Source organism: Myotis daubentonii, chromosome X, assembly GCF_963259705.1.
Source record: "Myotis daubentonii chromosome X, mMyoDau2.1, whole genome shotgun sequence".
NCBI lineage: Eukaryota > Metazoa > Chordata > Mammalia > Chiroptera > Vespertilionidae > Myotis > Myotis daubentonii.
In genome coordinates this window covers 53,728,259-53,747,709 of record NC_081861.1, presented here as the reverse complement: position 1 = coordinate 53,747,709, position 19,451 = coordinate 53,728,259, and the positions used below count along the sequence as shown (strand labels likewise).

General features: G+C 39.6%; 1 protein-coding gene and 1 long non-coding RNA gene across 3 annotated transcripts in view; one reads left to right on the top strand and one right to left on the bottom strand.

Moving 5' to 3' along the window:
* RADX (RPA1 related single stranded DNA binding protein, X-linked) overlaps positions 1-12,025 on the top strand; it is a 68,001-nt gene extending 55,976 nt beyond the window's left edge. Inside the window, exons 12-14 of the mRNA XM_059679939.1 lie at positions 1,000-1,290; positions 6,810-6,977; positions 10,736-12,025. Of these exons, the coding sequence (XP_059535922.1) occupies positions 1,000-1,290; positions 6,810-6,977; positions 10,736-10,866 (590 nt within the window). The 3' untranslated portion in view covers positions 10,867-12,025. The remainder of the gene's footprint in view (positions 1-999; positions 1,291-6,809; positions 6,978-10,735) is intronic.
* Positions 1-19,451, bottom strand: part of LOC132224847 (uncharacterized) — a 111,998-nt gene that overhangs the window by 55,841 nt on the left and 36,706 nt on the right. The window contains exons 3-5 of one of the 2 annotated variants that reach the window (XR_009450743.1): positions 16,896-17,069; positions 16,418-16,466; positions 10,715-10,796 (exon numbers count right to left, since the gene is read on the bottom strand). The exons of the other annotated variant lie outside the window; for it this stretch is intronic. This is a non-coding gene — a long non-coding RNA (uncharacterized LOC132224847). Of the gene's footprint in view, positions 1-10,714; positions 10,797-16,417; positions 16,467-16,895; positions 17,070-19,451 lie in introns of those variants that run through there. 2 annotated transcript variants of the gene reach the window in all.

The window sequence follows — 19,451 nt, the reverse complement described above, 5'->3', positions numbered from 1 at the left end:
CTCATCAAGGTTGTTGTGTGTTTTTTAATGCTATGGTAATAATGAATAGCAAGGCATAAGCAGCCTACATGGAAGCAATTCAGCAGCCATGGTAAACTTTGAAACAGAGTTGCTGTCAGCTTTCCTCAGCTAGCAGAACTGACAACATGAGGGTCTTGTTCCAAAATCTATTTTTTTCTGATTATACCAAATATTTTCAGTTTCCAGGGTATATTATTCAATTAAAATCATATTTCACAAAATTTCTTAGGACAGTGTATAGTACCTAATAGGTACTTAATAATTATTTGCTGAATGAATGAATGTCATAATGTGTGGGGGAGGTATTATATTCTGCCTTAGAAACTGTTAGACAAACTGTACATAAATGATAAATTAACTTGATGTTAGAGAACAATCCAGAATTGAAGCAATCTTTTATCTCAATTTAGTTCCCTCTTTGTTTTCCATATGTCAGTTATATCTGAAAGAGGTGTCATATAAACAAATGGTCCTTTTGAAGGAGAGTTATATCTGAGGAAAAGACTGTCTTGTATTTGTTCAGGCTACTTTTTGTTCAGCAAAGATGAACAGAATATTGTTTTAATCTTAAATTCCACCAATAGTGAGTGGTGGTCCCATCTCTAAAGGTTATTGATCTCACGAATTTGTTTTACCTTGAACTTGTCACTGAATATAAAAGGAATATATGTTTATTTATGAACATTTAGAAAATACAGAAAACGTATAAAGAAGATAATTAACAAATCTCCATAAAGCCATTAGCAAAGAAAACAATATTACTTTTTAATACTTTAGAGTAAAAGTTTATTTTGAAAGTGAATTTTGTTCTTTCCTCACTTTAATAAATATCTTTTAGATATTCAATCTGTATTTTGTAGGTGGTTGTTAGATTTTTAAAGTTAACTATTTCTCTTTAATCTGCTTTTTTTTGTAGAAAATGGCTTGATTTGGTTAATTTATAGGTCAATTGTGTTTATTTTATTGTGTCTTTAACAGGTAGAGAAAGTGCAAGCACTGGTATTAAATGGAAAGCCAGAAAAACTCTAACTCATACCTGGGAAAGTCAACTGTGGAGAAAGAAAAAGTTTGGCTTAATAGAGCACCTATGTTACAGATTTCTTCATCCTGAAAGTATTCCACGGAAATTTAATTTCGAACACAAAAATTTTCTTATTCAGCAGTATAATTCTCAGCCTGCAAAATACATAGCACCAGAAGAAAGGCCCCCAAACCTTAGTGATTTTAAGAGTGCCCAAAGTCTTGGACATTTTGAAGTAACCATCCTTGGTAAGTCAACTGTTTTTCCCTTTGGATATATTCATTTAACATATTTTAAATATAGATGATAGTATTTTGCTTCAAAAAAAATGAAGTGCCCTCACAAAAAAAATTAAGCCCAAAGAGTGCTCTTGTTTGGTTCAAACCAAAGGAGTAGAGCACTACTTCTAGAATACATTAAGCTCTAACTGTGGGCTCTTAAACATTGGCAAGTCCTTGGAAAGTATTTGGGGGAAAAAGATTGGGAACCTAGGGAACTTTCCTCATCCCAGACTGACTACTTCTAAAACTGATTCTGTTCTCTGTTAGGCACCACTTTCTTACCCATATTCTCTGTCTCTTACTCAGAGCATCTGAACCATCGAAAGGTAAAATGTAGGTTAAAGAGAAAAGGGTACTAATCAATAGATGCTCCTATAAACAGGAGTCTGTTTAGCCCTGAAGAAAATAAAATTCTCAAGTAACACAGATTGAACAGAAAGAAACTACTGAATAAACATCCCCTGTCTGATAAGGGAAATAAGCTAATTTCCTCAGGTTGTTCAAAATAGAGAAGTAGCTACAGAATTTATAAAATTGTAAAGGAACCAATATATTTTTGTATATTTATTTTTAAGTTTGTTTTTAATGAGTGAAAATGTACACAAAAATATTTCTATTATAAAATTTTAGCCCACATGAGCTAATCTCAGTCAAGGAAAACATTTTATTTGTATTTGTGTTTTAAAGAAAGATCTTGTTACCTTAAAATGCAAGAATAAGGAAAAATCATTGGCAAATGAATTTAATGCCTGAAAGAAACTGCAGTTCATAGATTTTTATATCTGGACTACTGGAATGAATTACCTTGACCTTTATCAAGATTCCTTTTTTCTCCTTTACTCTCTCCCGCTCCCACTTCCCCTACCTTCTTACACATAAATATGTACATACATGTGTATAATCTATGAAAAGTGTGAATTTCTATTCACTCTGTTAAGGAGTCTTACATATAAATTTCAGATGCTTTTTTTCACTAGACTGCATTACTTCGTCTTTTGGGGTCAAGTTTATCCATCTTAGTTTTATATCTAGGAAACAAATATTACAGCAACAATTTCCCTTATATCACAAAAAAGTAACCATGGAAATAATGAGTTCATCTGGAAACACATAATTTGAATATTTTTCTTCTTTTTAACAAGGTACTGGTTCATTAAACATCTCCGCTGTCTTACTAGTAATTGTAAACCTTTGAGGCTTTTGCTATGCACCACATAAAAGCAAGAATCAAATGTGAAGAAGGCAAATTTATCATTCTGCCCAACCACTTTTAATTCATATTATAACTATACTGTTTTATATCTTGCCTGTTTTCAATGACTTAAGGTGGTTAGCAGGGATAAAAGACAGTGAAAAATATGCCATGTATGGATGAAACAAAACAGAATATTTAATAGAAAACAAAAAATAGGTGTTTCTAGGTACTTGGGAATAACTAAAATTCTATCATTTGATATCAATTTTATGTCTGCTTTCTGGCAAGAAGGGAAAAAAGGGATTTTTTCCTGATGAGATATTTTACTAGAGTTAAAAGAAATTTGGATATCTTCTAGTCCTACTTTCTGGCTAGGTTGAAGTCAGGCCATAAAAATTATGTTTCCTTAGTTTTCTATTACAGAGAAAACAAACATATGTAGGAACCCTATTTATTTCTCTAACAAAACTCTGAATTCTAGTTTTAACCAAAGAACTAACAAATCCTATATAATAAAAGGATAATATGTGAATTGACCCTAAAGGCGGAACAAATGGGAAGGACAGGTGGCTATGACATGCACTGACCACCAGGGGGCAGATGCTCAATGCAGGAGCTGTCCCCTGGTGGTCAGTGTGCTCCCACAGGGGATCTCTACTCAGTCACAAGCCAGGCTGACAGGCTGATGGCTGCAAGCGCAGCAACAGTGGCGGGAGCCTCTCCGGCCTCCTTGGCAGCACTAAGGATGTCCGACTGCGGCTCCCAGGCTGCCAGAGGGATGTCTGTCTGCCAGCTGAGGCCTGATCCCCCAGGGAGGGGGCCTAAACTGGCAGGTGGACATCCCCTGAGGGGTCCTGGACTGCGAGAGGACGCAGGCCAGGCTGAGGGACCCCCCCCAAGTGCACGAATTTTTGTGCACCGCCCTCTATTATTATTAATAGTATAGAATCTAAATCACTTTAATTTACAGTTTAGGAATTAACTGAAAGTAGTATCAATGACATGCTGATAATAAAACTATCTTCCTGAAAATATCAGGATTTCCAACTTCAGATATTTCTCAATTTCAAAGCATATTTTCTTTCACATTTTCAAGTTGGACTGCATTTTATGGTCAATGGAAGCATTGAATGCAGTGTTTACTTTTTATTTAAAATACCTATTAGCCCCAGGTGGTTTGGCTCAGTGGAAAGAGCATCAGCCTGTGGACTGAAGGGTCCCAGGTTCGATTCTGGTCAAGGGCCCATGCCCTGGTTGCAGGCTCGATCCCCAGTAGGGAGTGTGCAGAAGGCAGCCAATCAATGATTTCCTCTCATCATTGATGTTTCTATCTCTCTCTCCCTCTCCCTTCCTCTCTGAAATCAATAAAAATATATTTAAGAACATAAATAAGTAAAATAAAATACTTACTAAATTGATGAGAGTTATATCTGAGAGTTAAATTTAATCTTAGCATCAAGGAAATAAGACACCCAGATGTGCACATTTACAAGGGTTTTGCAGCATTGCTAAGTTTCATGAGGTAGCTATACTTGTAATACTGAGTTGGAATCCTCAGTAAATTCTAGATATCATGGCTATTTTAGTTTATGAAAACCAAATTTCAGTAATTCCTTACAAATCTTTAGCCCTTAGTCATATGTTACCTTAAAGCTATGGAATTTTGTGTCATTTGCCCATAAAAAGCAAATAATGGATTTGCATTTCTAGATTAGTTTACAACTCAACAGGAAGGACTTTGTTTACACATCATTGGATCATACTAAGTAGTTAAGAATCTCTGTAAGGATGAATAGGAGAGATATTAAGGTCATAGAATCTATAGGACCCTGTGACAAATATCATGGAAGAATGAAAGGGAGGAGTTATGGATAGCTCCCAGGTTTCTGGTTTGGGTAACTAGATAGAATTCATATAGTTTTGTTCTGTGTGTTTACCCTTGCTTCAGCCACAATGGGCTCCTTTACTCTGGCCTATACTTTTGGCTACTCCATTCCCTGCCTGAAATACCCTCCTGTTTACTTAAAAGCTATTCATCCTTTAGTACCCAGCTCAGACCCTTGCCTCTAGGAAGTCTTTTGTCCACCCTAACTGACATTGACCCATGTAAAAAGATGACAGTAGTAGGTCAGGATTCAGTTTGGTTGGTCCCCTATAGCCTCTTTTCTACTGCAGCCTCTTATAGCCCTAAGAGTAAGTTATTGACACATATATTTGAGGACAGATTGGACCTAGTTATTATGCTGCATACCATACCATACCATACCATACCATACCATACCATACCATACCATACCATACCAGTATATCCTTAAGTCCAAATGGCAATGAGAGAACCAATAGTTTTCTCATGAATGATGAAGAAAGCACTATACAAGTCTTCATTTATGTGACGAGGCTGTTCTCTGCTTATTAAGATATTAACCTTCAACCTTTCATCAGTAGAGAAAATTTTCTGAAATTTTTTTATTTTTTTTCTAGCAGTGGTGAAACACTGCACTGAACTGTCTCCTCTTTCAACCAATAACATCTATACTAATAAAAGAGAAAAATGGTAATTGGCGTACGACGATACCCTTTTCATTGGCTAATCAGGGCTATATGCAAATTAACTGCCAACTATGATTGGCAGTTAACTGCCAACAAGATAGCGGTTAATTTGCATATGTAGGCACAATGCAGGGAGGCGAAAGGGAAAGCAGGAAGAAGCCCCCTGCCACTGACAGTGATCGGAAACCCAGGGGGGAGCTAAGAGCAGGGGGGCAGGGCAAAGGCGGCCCTGGGGCCGCCTTTGCCCTGCCCCCCAGCCATGATCAGAGAATCAGGCGCCTTTGCCGCCCTGGCCAGTGATAGCAGGAAGTAGGGGTGGAGCCAGCGATGGGAGCTGGACACGGTCGAAGCTGGCAGTCCCAGGAGCTAGGGGTCCCTTGCCTGGGCCTAAAGCGGAGCCCACGATCGCGGGGCCGCTGCAGCTGCGGGTCCCTGCTACCCGAGCTGGATGCCTCAGCCAGAGGCGTTAGGCCTGGGCAGGGGCGGAGCCTGCAACCGCGGGGAGCTGGGGGTCCCCTGCCCAGGCCTGACACCTCTGCCGGAGGCCTCAGGCCTGGTCAAGGGGCCGATCCGGTGATTGGTGATCGGAGGGTGATGAGGGTCAACTCCTCTGGCCGAGGCATCAAGCCTGGGTGGGGGGCGGAGCCGGGGATTGGGGGGATATGATGGTCCCCTTGCCCAGGCCTGAAGCCTGGGTCAGAGGCGTCAGGCTTGGGCGGGGGGTGGAGCAAGCGATCAGAGGGAGATTGGGGTCCCCTGCCCAGGCATGATTCCTGGGCCAGAGGCCTCAGGCCTGGGCGGGGGCCAGAGCCAGTGATCAGGGGGAGATGGGGGTCCCCTGTCCAAGCCTGACACCTCTGGCAGAGGCGTCAGGCCTGGGCAAGGGGCCGATCAGGTGATCAGAGGGTGATGGGGGTCTACGCCTCTGGCTGAGGCATCAGGCCTGGGCAAGGGGCAGAGCCAGCAATCGGAGGGGTCTGGGGGTCCCCTGCACAAGCCTGATGCCTGGGCCAGAGGCATCAGGCCTGGGCTGGGGGCAGAACCAGTGATGGGGGAAAATGAGGGTCCCCTGCCCAGGCCTGACACCTCTGTCAGAGGCGTCAGGCGTGGGCAAGGGGCCGATCCTGCAATTGGAGGGTGATGGGGGTCAACGCCTGAGGGCTCCCAGTATATGAGAGGGGGCAGGCTGGGCTGAGGGACACTCCCCCCTCACACACACCCAGTGCACAAATTTCATGCACCGGGCCCCTAGTGTATTCATAAATGTTTGCACAGCTAAGAGTTTAGGCCACAGTTTTCAAACTGTCTTTTTTTTATCCTCACCTGAGGATAGAGTGGAAAGGAAGGAGGGAGAGAGGGAGGGAGGGAGAAGGAAATGAGGGAGGGAGGGAGGAGAGAGGAGGGAGGGAGGGAGGGGGGGAGAGAGAGAGAGAGAGAGAGAGAGAGATCATCAATGTGAGAGACACATCGCACATCAATTGGCTGCCTCCCACACATGCCCAGACCCGGGCTGGGAAATGAACCTGCAACCCAAGCACATGCCCATGACTAGGAATCAAACCCTCAACCCTTCAGTGTGTGGACCAATGCCCCAACCACTGAGCACACCAGCCAGGGCTCAAACTGTCTTTTATAGGTGTGAAGCTATTTGGCATATATTAGGATCAAATCAGCAACTTGGCCTCATTAGCACCATATACTAACCCACTAAACTTTAATAAAGTGTAATTTTTCTTTAAAGGTCTGAACCAGGACAGAGCAATTGATGTTGCATTTCTACCCCTGTACTGTCCAGAAGATATCCGAACATCTCAAATAGACACATTATTAGCCTGTATGAATTACAGCTGTGTGTATCCACAGGAAGTAACTGATTCTGAGAGGATGCCAGGTCCAAGAGCCCTTGCAGGTATGACCGTCTCAGTGTTCTTTTCTTTCAGAAAATAAAATTAGTATTGTAAATAGTCATTTTTTGTGGAATTGTGTACCTGAAATCTGTCTAGTTTTGTTAACCAGTGTCATCCCAATATGTTCAATAAAAAGGAAAAAAAAATATTGTAAACAGTCCTAACCTTAAGATGTTTTTATATAAACCAGAGGTGGGGACCGTCTGGTCTGCCAGGTGTATCATTTGGTCTGGCCCTGCCAAGGAAACCACAGGTGGGACAAGAAATTCAATAAATCTAGGAGCTTTTTTCATAGCAACATAATTTTTAAGTTAATCATTTTGTTTGGCCCATAAATGATGTTATAAATATCCAAGTAGCCCTTGGAAGAAAAAAAGGTTTAAGGTTCCCCACCCCTGCTATAAATAGTTTTAGCCTTAACATTTAATACAGTTTGAAGAATTATTTTATAAATGTACCCCAAGACTTATAAGTGAAAATATATATTTTATTTTTTAAATATATTTTATTGATTTTTTACAGAGAGAAAGGGAGAGGGATAGAGTGTTAGAAACATCGATGAGAGAGAAACATCGATCAGCTGCCTCCTTCACACTCCCTACTGGGGATATGCCCGCAACCAAGGTACATGCCCTTGACCGGAATCGAACCTGGGACCCTTGAGTCTGCAGGCCGATGCTCTATCCACTGAGCCAAACCGGCTAGGGTGAAAATATATATTTTAAACAAAATAGAATGGATTAATGGTTTTTATTCCAGGCAAACATTAACCATGTTCTCTTATAGCCTGGCTGGTGTTGCTCAGTGGTTGAGAGTCCACCTATAAACCAAGAGGTCCCTGGTTTGATTCCTGGTCAGGGCACATGCCTAGGTTTCAGGCTCGATCCCCAGTAGGGGGTGTGCAGGAACACCTGGTCGATTTTTCCATCTCTCCATCCCTCTTCCTTCCTCTCTCTCTAAAAATAATTTTTTTAACTCAAGAGTTTTCTCTTATAATACAACTAGAGGCCTGGTGCACTAAATTTGTGCACTGAGGGAGGGGATGTCCCTCAGCCCAGCCTGCACTCTCTCCAATCTGGGACCCCTTGGGGATGTCCAACTGCCGGTTTTGGCCTGATCCCTGTGGAATCGGGCCTAAACCGGCAGTCAGACATCCCTCTCACAATCCGGGACTGCTGGCTCCCAACTGCTCACCTGCCTGCCTGCCTGATTGCCCCTAACCACTTATGCTTGCCAGCCTGATCACCCCCTAACCACTCCCCTGCCAGCCTGATCAATGCCTAACTGCTCCCCTGACAGCCTAGTCGCCCCCAACTGCCCTCCCCTGCAGGCCAGGTCGCCCCTAACTGCCCTCTCCTGCCAGCCTGGTCCCCCCCAACTGCCCTCCCTCCCCTGCCTGCCCAGTAGCCCCTATCTGCCATCCCCTGCTGGCCTGGTTGCCCCTAACTGCCCTCCCCTCCTGACTGGCCTGATTTCCCACAACTGCCCTCCCCTGCCAGCCATGTTGTGGCTGTGGGCGCTGCCATCGTTGAGGGTGGGGCAGTCAATTCGCATATTTCCTCCTTACTGGCTGTGTGCGCCACCATCTTTGCATTGGTGTGAGGGTTAATTAGCATATTCCCTCTTTATTAGATAGGATTCTGAATGTAAGTATTGGACCTAAGTGGTATGCACATGGGAGCAGTGCAAATTTCTAATCTTCTCTCCTTTTAACTCAGATGAGACAATGTATCCCAGTGATGGCAAACCTTTTGACCTCAGTGTGTCAGCATTTTGAAAAACCCTAGCTTAACTCTGGTGCCATGTCACATATAGAAATTTTTTGATATTTGCAACCATAGTAAAACAAAGATTTATATTTTTCATATTTATTTTATATATTTAAATGCCATTTAACAAAGAAAAATCAACCAAAAAAATGAGTTCGCGTGTCACCTCTGACACACGTGTCATAGGTTCGCCATCACTGATTTATTCTTTCACCTTATAATTGCCTGAAATTTTAATACCTCCATAGCATAGCATAGTACAATTGTTTTCTCTTAATAAATGTTTAGTTATTCAAGTGCTATGCAATAAACTCCTTGAGGAGTGCTAGGAGTATATGTAATCCCAGTAGTGAAACCCTTCAACCAACTGTTTAGGCTACTACATAATATGCCAAACTTATTTCTATATACCAAAATTATTTATATATACCTATAAAATTATGTGTCCATGATTACCTTATTCACTTTTTTTGTTATTTCTATTTCCTAAGCATGTGGTAAAGTTTTTAGAAGGTTTAATTGAACTTATAAGGATATTACATTTAAGTTATATTTTAAGAAAGCCTTTATTATCTATGGTCTTTCTATGCTGATGAAACTCTTGAGTGTATGTTGTTTTTAAACAAGTCTTATGAGCTGTGCCTGATGAATAAGTAGCTGTTGGTATTAATGCTTACTGTAAACTGAACATGAATAGCTAATTTTATGTGATGAGGGGTTTTTATTTTCCCACAGTCTATTTTAGAAATGATTATTAGTCGACTTGCAATATTACTTCTTACATTGCAGCTCCTTAAACTTCCAAAAATTCCAGATTCCTTAGTTAGTGCCCTAATAGGCACTTTAAATATTTGTACACTTATTTTCTTACTTCATACAATATCCATTTCTATCACTTTTTTTCTGCTATATGTATATGTTATTATTGAAGAATATCAAGGCGAAATTCTCAGCTACCTACTAGTTTCTAGTGCCAATATTCTTCCAACAGTCACTAACATCGTCACATGAAAATATCTGGTTAATATTTGGGAGATGAAGGGCAAAAATCACTAGAAAAGAAAAGTGATAGGGTAATCAAAAGTGGGGTGATTTATTTTCTTTTTCATCACATAAGATTATTAATAATGTGCCCTGGCCAGGTGACTCAGTTGGTTGGAACATCATCCCACACACTGAAAGGTTTTGGGTTCAATTCCTGGTCAGAGCATATACCTAGGTTGCAGGTTTGATCCCCATTTGGGGTGCATGCGAGAGGCAACCAATTGATGTTTCGCTCTCCCTTCCTTCCTCTCTCAAATCAATAAAAACATATCCTCAGGTGAGGATTAATATAAAATCCTATTGACAATGTGTCACTTTAGCTTTGTGCCATGCACTGTGCCTGAACATTTTTATAAGTTATGACTAACTCTAATAATAAGAACCTTGCAATGTGAATATTATTTTCCTATATTTAAAGATGATTACACTTAAAATCAGATTTACTAGCATGGGTAACAGCTGGGACTTGAACTCAGATCTGTCTGATTTAAAACTTTTTCATTCCTCCAATAATTCCAAAGTGAAAGGTCAACCTGAAAGGTAAAAATAAGTACAGAATAATGTAATGCAGTGCCTTATAGTATAGCATTGGTGTCATCTTTTTAAACATTTTTTATGAACTAGTTTCTTTTTATTGCCTTGAAAATATGTAGATTTGCATTGCTCCACTATAAAAATTAAAAAATAAATATAACTAAGTATGGCTTTGAAGTACCAGTCCATACATATCTTGACATTACTGGCAGCATCTGTTTGATGTATTCACTGTTATCTGTGGAAGTTATTACAACATACCTTTGATGAATGTGTGTGATGAATTAGAGTGAAGAGGAAGAAGATGAAGCACAGGGTTAATATTATAAGAAAAAATATCAGTTTATGTGATATTAAATAAAAGTAAATATTTAATTATTTTACAATACTTACCATCTGCTTTTTATTTTTAGGTGATATTATAAAAGCAGTAACTAAACTGGATAGAGTGCATGTCATCTGTATCTTGGATATCTGTAATTTGGGTAACAACTCAATAGAAGTCTTTTTACATAAAATTTATAGACCAGATAATGCTCCTTAAAATTAGCAAATGGAATTATTACAGATTGTTAAATAGGGCAATGCATTAATTATATTCTATCATTTTGTTGGTAATTTTGATAACTGTTTTTCTGCAAGAATATTACATAAGCTCCCAAGTTATTAAGTAGTTTAATGTTAGTCTTGTATTTGGAGTTAACAGACTTCATTTTAAGTTCATTACTGAACCAGTCATTAGAAAAATTTTTGTGTATCAAGAAAATTTACCTTACTTCGATATGACTATTATCTTGACTTTTAATAATTTATGTTCACTGTCTTATTTGTGAAGTGTACATTTGTTCTAAAGCCTCAGCATAGGGCATCTTGACTTCAGAAGAGTAACTACATAGACATTTGACATCCTGCAACTTTTATTCACCTATAATGGCAAGTTTTGAGTTGCTAATTTGAAGATTAAATGCTTCTAAAATGGTCAATCTGAATTTCTTACAACTAAGGTAGTTTCTGTCATTTTCAAAAGCACACAACAATTGTTATGGTCTCCTTGCCCCATTCTTTAGTTTAGTCAGCTGTGCAATGTGAATGAATTAAATTGTCTTAAGGTTTTCCACTCCCTATTGTGACTTCATATCATTTGAATTTCTAAATGTTTTCACCAGTCTGTTATTTTAAAACCAGAGGCTACCATGTATCTAAATTTTTGCTGTATTCAGTTGTAATTTGGGTACATGTAATGTGAGCTTAAATAGTGAAATTTTTATCTCATATTAACATTTTAGGTGCTCATATTCAAACTATAAAACGGTAACTAAGGAAATTGATTTTATTCTGGTTGTCTATTATACTTCATTTTAAATGTAAATGGCCTTCCACATTTGCAAGGCCCTATGGTTGATATCTATGTGTATCTATGACCAACACATGAGTTAAAAATTATTCTGTATCAAGATGAATTTGATTATAGTTAAGCTATTAATTTTGGGGGTTTCCTTCTAGCCTTATTGGTCTGTGACTTCATATGCTATACATTTAAAATGTATTTGGCAGCTTATGAACCTAAAGACAGATGCTGCAGTTTGTCCATAAATGTGTTCGGTCTTTTGTTTTTATAATTGTGTTTAAATGTTAATTAGAATTGTGAATCCTCCTCATGGTAAAATTCTGAGTGTGTTATTAAAGAATTTAAAAAGCAATAACTTTTTTGGTCACCTGTCTTATTTTGAATGGATTTAATTTCTTTCTTTCATATATATTTTTGGCCATGAGAGACTTATATGTACTTACTGAATAAGCCAAAATGATTCTTACATATGGGTTGAAGATTGTTATTTTATCAAACAAAAGCTGGGTTTTTGTTTTTAGTTATAATAAACTTTATAAGGCAAATCAATTTTAGTGCCACATAAATGTTGAGGAAGGGGAAAATAATACTTCAGAAGTTATTGACTAAAACCTCAGGCTAAGATTTCAAAACCACACATTTTAACAGGTATAATTTCTGTTGTCATATTGAATGAGATATATGAACTTTTTTAAATTTAGAATTTTTAAAGGCAAATTCCCTGGCAGTTTATTTTATATTCTAGTGATATTTCTATCCAAATTTGGAGTTAAACGTATGTGTAATTATTTCTGGATGTTGCAAAATTAGAACACTACTGTGGCAGTTTCCTAAGAAGAATAGCAAACTAACCACAGAAGAACTTGTCTTCAATTGTCAATGTGTTCATTAATTCCAAAGTCAACACAAATATACTACTGCGACATCACATTCATATTAACAATGCAATGAGTAAATTATGAAATATTTCATAGTCTACCAGGGACCACAGTCTCTTACTGAAGTTTCTAATTTTATATGGCACATGAGATATACACATTGCAATCCTTTGGTAAGCTATTGAAAGAAGAACATTAGCACATGTTCTCTCTGCCATTCTTATGTCTTTGTTGGAAATATATTGCATTCATTTAAAAAAAAAGAGATTTTAAGAAATTTGAAACCCTTATTTGGTGATACTAATAACATTTGATGTTTTTAGCTAGAAACCATGTGGTAATATGGACTATAGATTATAACCAATTATATTATTATTAAGTTATTTACATGGTTTATAATTGAGCTGGTTGCTATTTCACTAGTTACCTTTTCAGTTACATTTTCTTTACTTATTTCTCTTTTAAGCATTGCTACCCAAGAATTTGCAGGTAAATTAATGGGAGGTAAAATATGTATTAGTCCTGCTTATTTCAGTATGAAACTGTTTTCAGTAAAGTAATTGTAGGAAAAAGATTTAAAATTAATAAATAAAAGAAGATTTGGGGACTATATTATGATTCCACTTATTTGAGATTACATTTGAGTAAAGTCATCTCTATATATAAAAGGATAATATGCAAAGTGTCCCCTTGGGAGTTAGACTGGGAGACCAGGAGTTCTATCACTTGCTATGACATGCGCTGACCACCAAGGGGGCGGCATGGAATGAAGGAAGGCACTGGCTGGTGGCCGGCAGCCGAGGAAGGGAGGCCCAGCCGGCAGCCAGAAGGCCCCAATCAGCTCTGATCGCTGGCCAGGCCTAGGGACCCTACCCGTGCATGAATTTAATGCACCAGGCCTCTAGTATCCTATCTAATAATAGACAAACATGGTAATTGACTGTACCTTCACTACACCTCCCATTGGCTAATCAGCATGATATGCAAATTAACCGCCAACAAAGACGGTGGCTAATTTGCATACTGCAGGTAGGGTGGGACAGCGCAGCCGCAAGTGTGAGCTGCCATCCCGGGCTGCAGGCTGTCCCCAGAAGCCACCCAGAAGCCGGTGATTGGGGGGAGATGGGTGTCCCCTGCCCAGGCCTGAAACCTCTGGTGGAGGCGTCAGGCCTGGGCAAGGGGCCAATCCAGCAATTGGAGGGTGATGGGGGTCGATGCCTCTGGCCGAGGCGTCAGGCCTGGGCAAGGGCAGAGCCGGTGATCGGGGGGAGGTGGGGGTCCCCTGCCCAGTCCTGAAGCCTGGACCAGAGGCATCAAGCCTGGGCAGGGGGCAGAGCCAGCAATCAGAGGGGTCTGGGGGTCCCCTTCCCAGGCCTGATGCCTCTGGCCAAGGCGTCAGGCCTGAGCAAGGAGCCAGTCTGGCGATTGGAGGGTGATGGGGGTCGACACCTCTGGCCGAGGCATCAGACCTGGGCCAGGGAAGAGCCGGTGATCGGGGGGAGATGGGGGTCCTCTGCCCAGGCCTGACACCTGGGCCAGAGGCGTCAGGCCTAGGGCACGGGGGGTGGGAGGGGCGCGCAAGCCAGCGATTGGTGTGAACTACAGAGGAAACACCTTTTCTGACCGCTCATTGGTTAAGCTCCCTGTATGCCACTGGTAATATTCTTAGTAACTTGGGTAATAAGAATCCAAATAGGTGATCTAGGGTTTTTCACCACACTCCTGGCGAAAAAAAACGAAGGTCTGCTGCTGGAGGGCTAAGAAATGTCATATCCTGCCCTAGCTGGTTTGGCTCAGTGGATAATGCCTTGGCCTGCTGATGGCAGGGTCTGAGTTTAATTCTGACCAAGGGCATGTACCTAGGTTGCAGGCTCCTCCCTGGCCAGGGCCCAGGTCAGGGCTCATGCAGGAGGCAACCAATCAAAGTGTTCCTCTCACTTTGATGTTTCTCTCTGTCTTTCCTGTTCTCTTCCACATTCTTTAAAAATCAATGGAAACATATCCTCAGGTGAGGATAAAAAAAATAAAGGAATTATTATTATATGAAAGACACATCTTGAAAATGCCTAAAGAAAGTTGTCATTTTTTCATGGTGAAGGGACTGGAGTCCATGTTGATGAAAAACCTTGCTGACTGCGGTGACTGGAAGTGGCTGCAGCAGCAGGGTGATGGGGCTGGTGCCTTCCCCTGATCAGCCTGGTCACCTCCCACAAAGGGAGGCCAGACTGCGGCTTAGGCCCTATCCCCAAGGGGAGCAGGGAGTGGGCCTAAGCCATCACTAAGCCATCACTAGGCCATCCCCTGAGGGCTCCCAGTATGTGAGAGGGGGCAGGCTGGACTGAGGGACACCCCCCAGTGCACGAATTTCGTGCACCAGGCCCCTAGTCTATATAGTAAAAGCCTAAGCAACCATTAAGGCGCAACAACCAGAATAACCAGTCGCTATGATGCACACTGACCACCAGGGGGTAGATGCTTAACACAGGAGCTGCCCCCTGGTGGTCAGTGTGCTCCCACAGGGGGAGCGCTGCTCAGCCAGAAGCCGGGCTCACGTCTAGTGAGTACAGTGCCAGGGGCAGGAGCCTTTCTAACCTCCGTGGCAGCGCTAAGGAGTAGTGAGCCAAGCAGTAAGGAGCAGCAAGCAGGCGGGCAGTAAGGAGTGAGGGCTCCTGGACTGTGAGAGGGATGTCTCCCTGCCAGTTTAGGCCCACTCCCCTCAGGCAGACATCCCCCGAGGGGTCCCAGACTGTGAGAGGGCACAGGCTGGCTGAGGGACCCCTGCTCCAGTGCACGGATTCTGTGCACCAGGCCTTTAGTTGTATTATATTTGTGCTAAGTCTCCAAAATAGGAACATTAAATATAAACATCTTTCTTGGTCCAGGTCATACCACTCACTATATTATTCCTAATTTTTACATTGTTATGTTGATACCATTTCTAGCCCTATGTTTTTGCTTTCTTTTATATTTAAGAAATAAAAAGTTAGATTGTGGGGATTTTAAAGCTAGTCACAGATCTATCCCTAAATCCCTGTGGAACTTTAAGAAAAGCGACTTGAATTGCTGGGCCTTAACTTACTTATTTGTAAAATTTGCAAAATAACAGTCCCATCCAGTTTCTATATAGCAGTGGTTCTCATACTTGGCTTTATATAGGTATTACCTGGAGAATTTTTTAAATTACTGAGATTAGCATTATTCACAGTGGCCAAGACATGGAAACATCCAAAGTGTCTCTTTATAGGTGATTGGCTCAAGAAGATATATATACACAATGTACATATACACAATGGAATAGTACTCAGCCCATAAGTAAAGATGAAATACTGTTACTTGCAAAAACATGGATGAATCTTGAGAATAACATGCTAACCAAAATCAATCAGAAGGGAAAAGTCAAGAACTATATTATTTCAGTTTTACATGTGACATGTAAAACTGAAAGCAACAAGTGAATAAACAAAAACCCATAGACATAGACAACATTATGGTAGTTGCCAGAGGGAAGGGAGGTGGAGTGATAATAAAGGGTAAAGGGGATGAAATATATAGTGATGGAAGAAAATTTGACTTGGAGTGGTGAACACACAATGCAATATACAGATGATGTATTATAGAATTCTACATTTGAAACCTATATAATCTTATTAACCAATGTCACTCCAATAAATTTAGTGTTTAAAAATTACTATGCCTAGATGTCACCACCAAGTTTCTGTTTGGGGTGTAGCCTGGGCGTCGAGACTGTTAACAGCTCCCCAGGTGATTCTAATGTGCAGACAAGTTTGAAAATCAATGGTATATAGTACTATTTCAAGCACTTATTAGTTTTATTAAAGCTTAAGCTTTACCCAATACTTTGAACTTACCTCCTATACAGTTTAATCTACTCAAGGTGCAGTGTCATCATGAACTGTGCTGATAGGAAGGAGAAATTAAAAATTGATGTTTTGTAAACAAATTTTATTTTCATAGAGTTCTAACATGTCAGATCTAGAAGAGACTTGATAGATACATTCTAATCCAACCTCTTTTATTGTGTAAATGAAGAAATAGTCCCAGAGAGGTTTTTATTTTTATTTTTTATTTCCTAGGGATATATATTTATTAGCTGTTGTAAAATCAGCACCTGTGAAAACTTTTTGTTTTTAAGATATTTAAAAAGTGTTCAGAGTACCACCTAAATTACAAATTAAAATCAAACTTTTATAGCTTGGAAGTTGAACAAAGAGGTTGAATAAAATGACAGCAGCTAATCCGTCAAAATTAAAACTAGATCTTATACTAGTCATCATATACAATTTGTCTGATTTAAAGTTTTTAAATTGTAAAATACATAAGAATTACCTGGAGAACTTATTTAAAATGTGAATTTCTAGATATTTTCCTCTGATTCTGATTCAGGATGACTGGGGGTGGGATCCAGGAATTTTCATGTTCAATACACTTCCAAGTGAGTCTAATATAGGTGTTTCAAAGACAAAAATTTCCAAGCACTAGACCACTCATCCTCCAACTTCCCTTAAAAGTTAAGAGAAAAATTACATTGATGGGTATTTATTGTTCCAAAACAAATTTTACTTAACTGTAAATTTTTAAAAATATAAAATTAACAAAGTTATTGCTCTCTTTCTGAAAGTCACTGAAGGAAACTTAAAAGCACATATATAGAAGGTATATAGTGCTGGTTATCATATAAAATCATGAACTTCCACCACCAGAGAAATTAAAAATAGTTCAATAAAGTTCTCTTTAATACACAAGCATTGCCACAAAGTGTTATGGAACGTCATCATTTATAAGGCACATAACTTGTGTAAAAATTACAGTGTGAAGATTTTTTTAATTTAAATTTTTTATTGTTTAATATATAACATGAGTCTCCTTTTTCTCCCATTGACTTTTCCCTGACCGCTCCCACCACCCAGCACATGCCCTCATCCCCTACTGTCTGTGTCCATTGGTTATGCTCATATGCATGCATACAAGTCCTTTGGTTGATCTCTTACCCCCTCCTCTTCCCCTGCCTTCCCTCTTAGGTTGGACAGTCTGTTCAATGCTTCTATGTCGCTGGTTCTATTTTTGTTCACCAGTTTATGTTGTTCATTATATTCCACAAATGAGTGAGATCATGTGATATTTATCTTTTCTCAGACTGGCTTATTTCGCTTAGCATAATGCTCTCCAGTTCCATCCATGCTGTTGCAAATGGTAAGAGTTCCTTCTTTTTTATAGCAGCGTAGTATAGGTGCTATAGGTGCTATTCCATTGTGAGGATGTACCACAGTTTTCTAATCCACTAATCTGCTGATGGGCACTTAGGCTGTTTCCAAATCTTAGCTATGGTAAATTGTGCTGCTATGAACATAGGGGTGCATATATCCTTTCTGATTGGTATTTCTGGTTTCTTGGGATATATTCCTAGAAGTGGGATTACTGGGTCAAATGGGAGTTTCATTTTTTTTTTTTTTTTTTTTTTTTAGGAAACTCCATACTGTTCTCCACAGTGGCTGCACCAGTCTGCATTCCCACCAGCAGTGAACGAGGGCTCCTTTTTCTCTGCATCCTCACCAGCATTTGTCATTTGTTGTTTTGTTGATGATAGCCATTCTGACAGGTGTGAAATGGTACCTCATTGTCATTTTGATTTGCATCTCTCAGATGATTAGTGACTTTGAGCATGTTTTCATATGTCTCTTGGCCTTCTGTATGTCCTCTTTTGAAAAGTGTCTATTTAGGTCCTTTGCCCATTTTTTGATTGGATTGTTTGTCTCCCTTTTGTTAAGTTGTATCAGTTCCCTGTAAATGCTGGAGATTAAATCCTTATCAGATATAACATTGGCAAATATATTCTCCCATGAAGTGGACTTTCTTCTTGTTTTGTTGATGGTTTCTTTTGCTGTGCAGAAGCTTTTTCTTTTGATGTAGTTTCACTTGTTTATTTTCTCCTTAGTTTCCATTAATATGAAGATTTGAAACTAGTGTGTTAATATTATTTAACCAAATATGACTTCTAATGGATTTAACTAACTCCTCACTAAACTGTTTTTAAATTATTTCAGGAAAAAAGTCTCCTTTAGAAACAATTTAATAACATAGAAAAAAGTTAAATCAAATTTCTAGGACTTTGCTAATTATTTGCATTTTGAATGCTGATGTTGAATTTATCACAGATGTCTATTAGCAATCAGCGAATTAATGGTTTTGACAATAATAAAACTTCTGTTTTCCATTTTATAGTTTGTTTTGTTTTGTTTTGGTCTAGTGAATACAGGCTATATTATGAGTTTTAACATCAAAATGGTAATGCTAATAGCAAAATAATAAACTACCTTTGTTCTGAAATAGACCATAAGCTAATATACAAGATCTTTAAACTTTACAGTTCAAGTTCATGAATAATTATTGAGTGATTACTATGTGCAAAGTGCCACTATGCCTGGCCATGTGGCTCAGTGATTGAGCATTGACCCATGGACCAAGAGGTCGCCAGTTTGATTCCCAGTAAGGGCACATGCCCAGGTTGGGGACTCAATGCCCAGTAGGGACATGCAGGAAGCAGCTGATCCATGTTTCTCATCGATGTTTCTATCTCTCTCCTTCTCCCTTCCTCTCTCTCTAAAATCAATTTCAAAAAGAGTAAAATTAGCCCTAACTGGTTTGGCTCAGTCGATAGAGCATCAGCCTGCTGACTGAAAGGTCCCAGGTTCGATTCTGGTCAAGGGCATGTACCTTGGTTGCAGACACATCCCCAGTAGGAGGTGTGCAGGAGGCAGCTGATCTGTGTTTCTCTTTCTTTGATGTTTCTAACTCTCTATCCCTCTCCCTTCCTCTCTGTAAAATCAATAAAATACATTTTTTTTAAAAAGAGTAAAATTAAAATTAAAAATATAATTTTAAAAG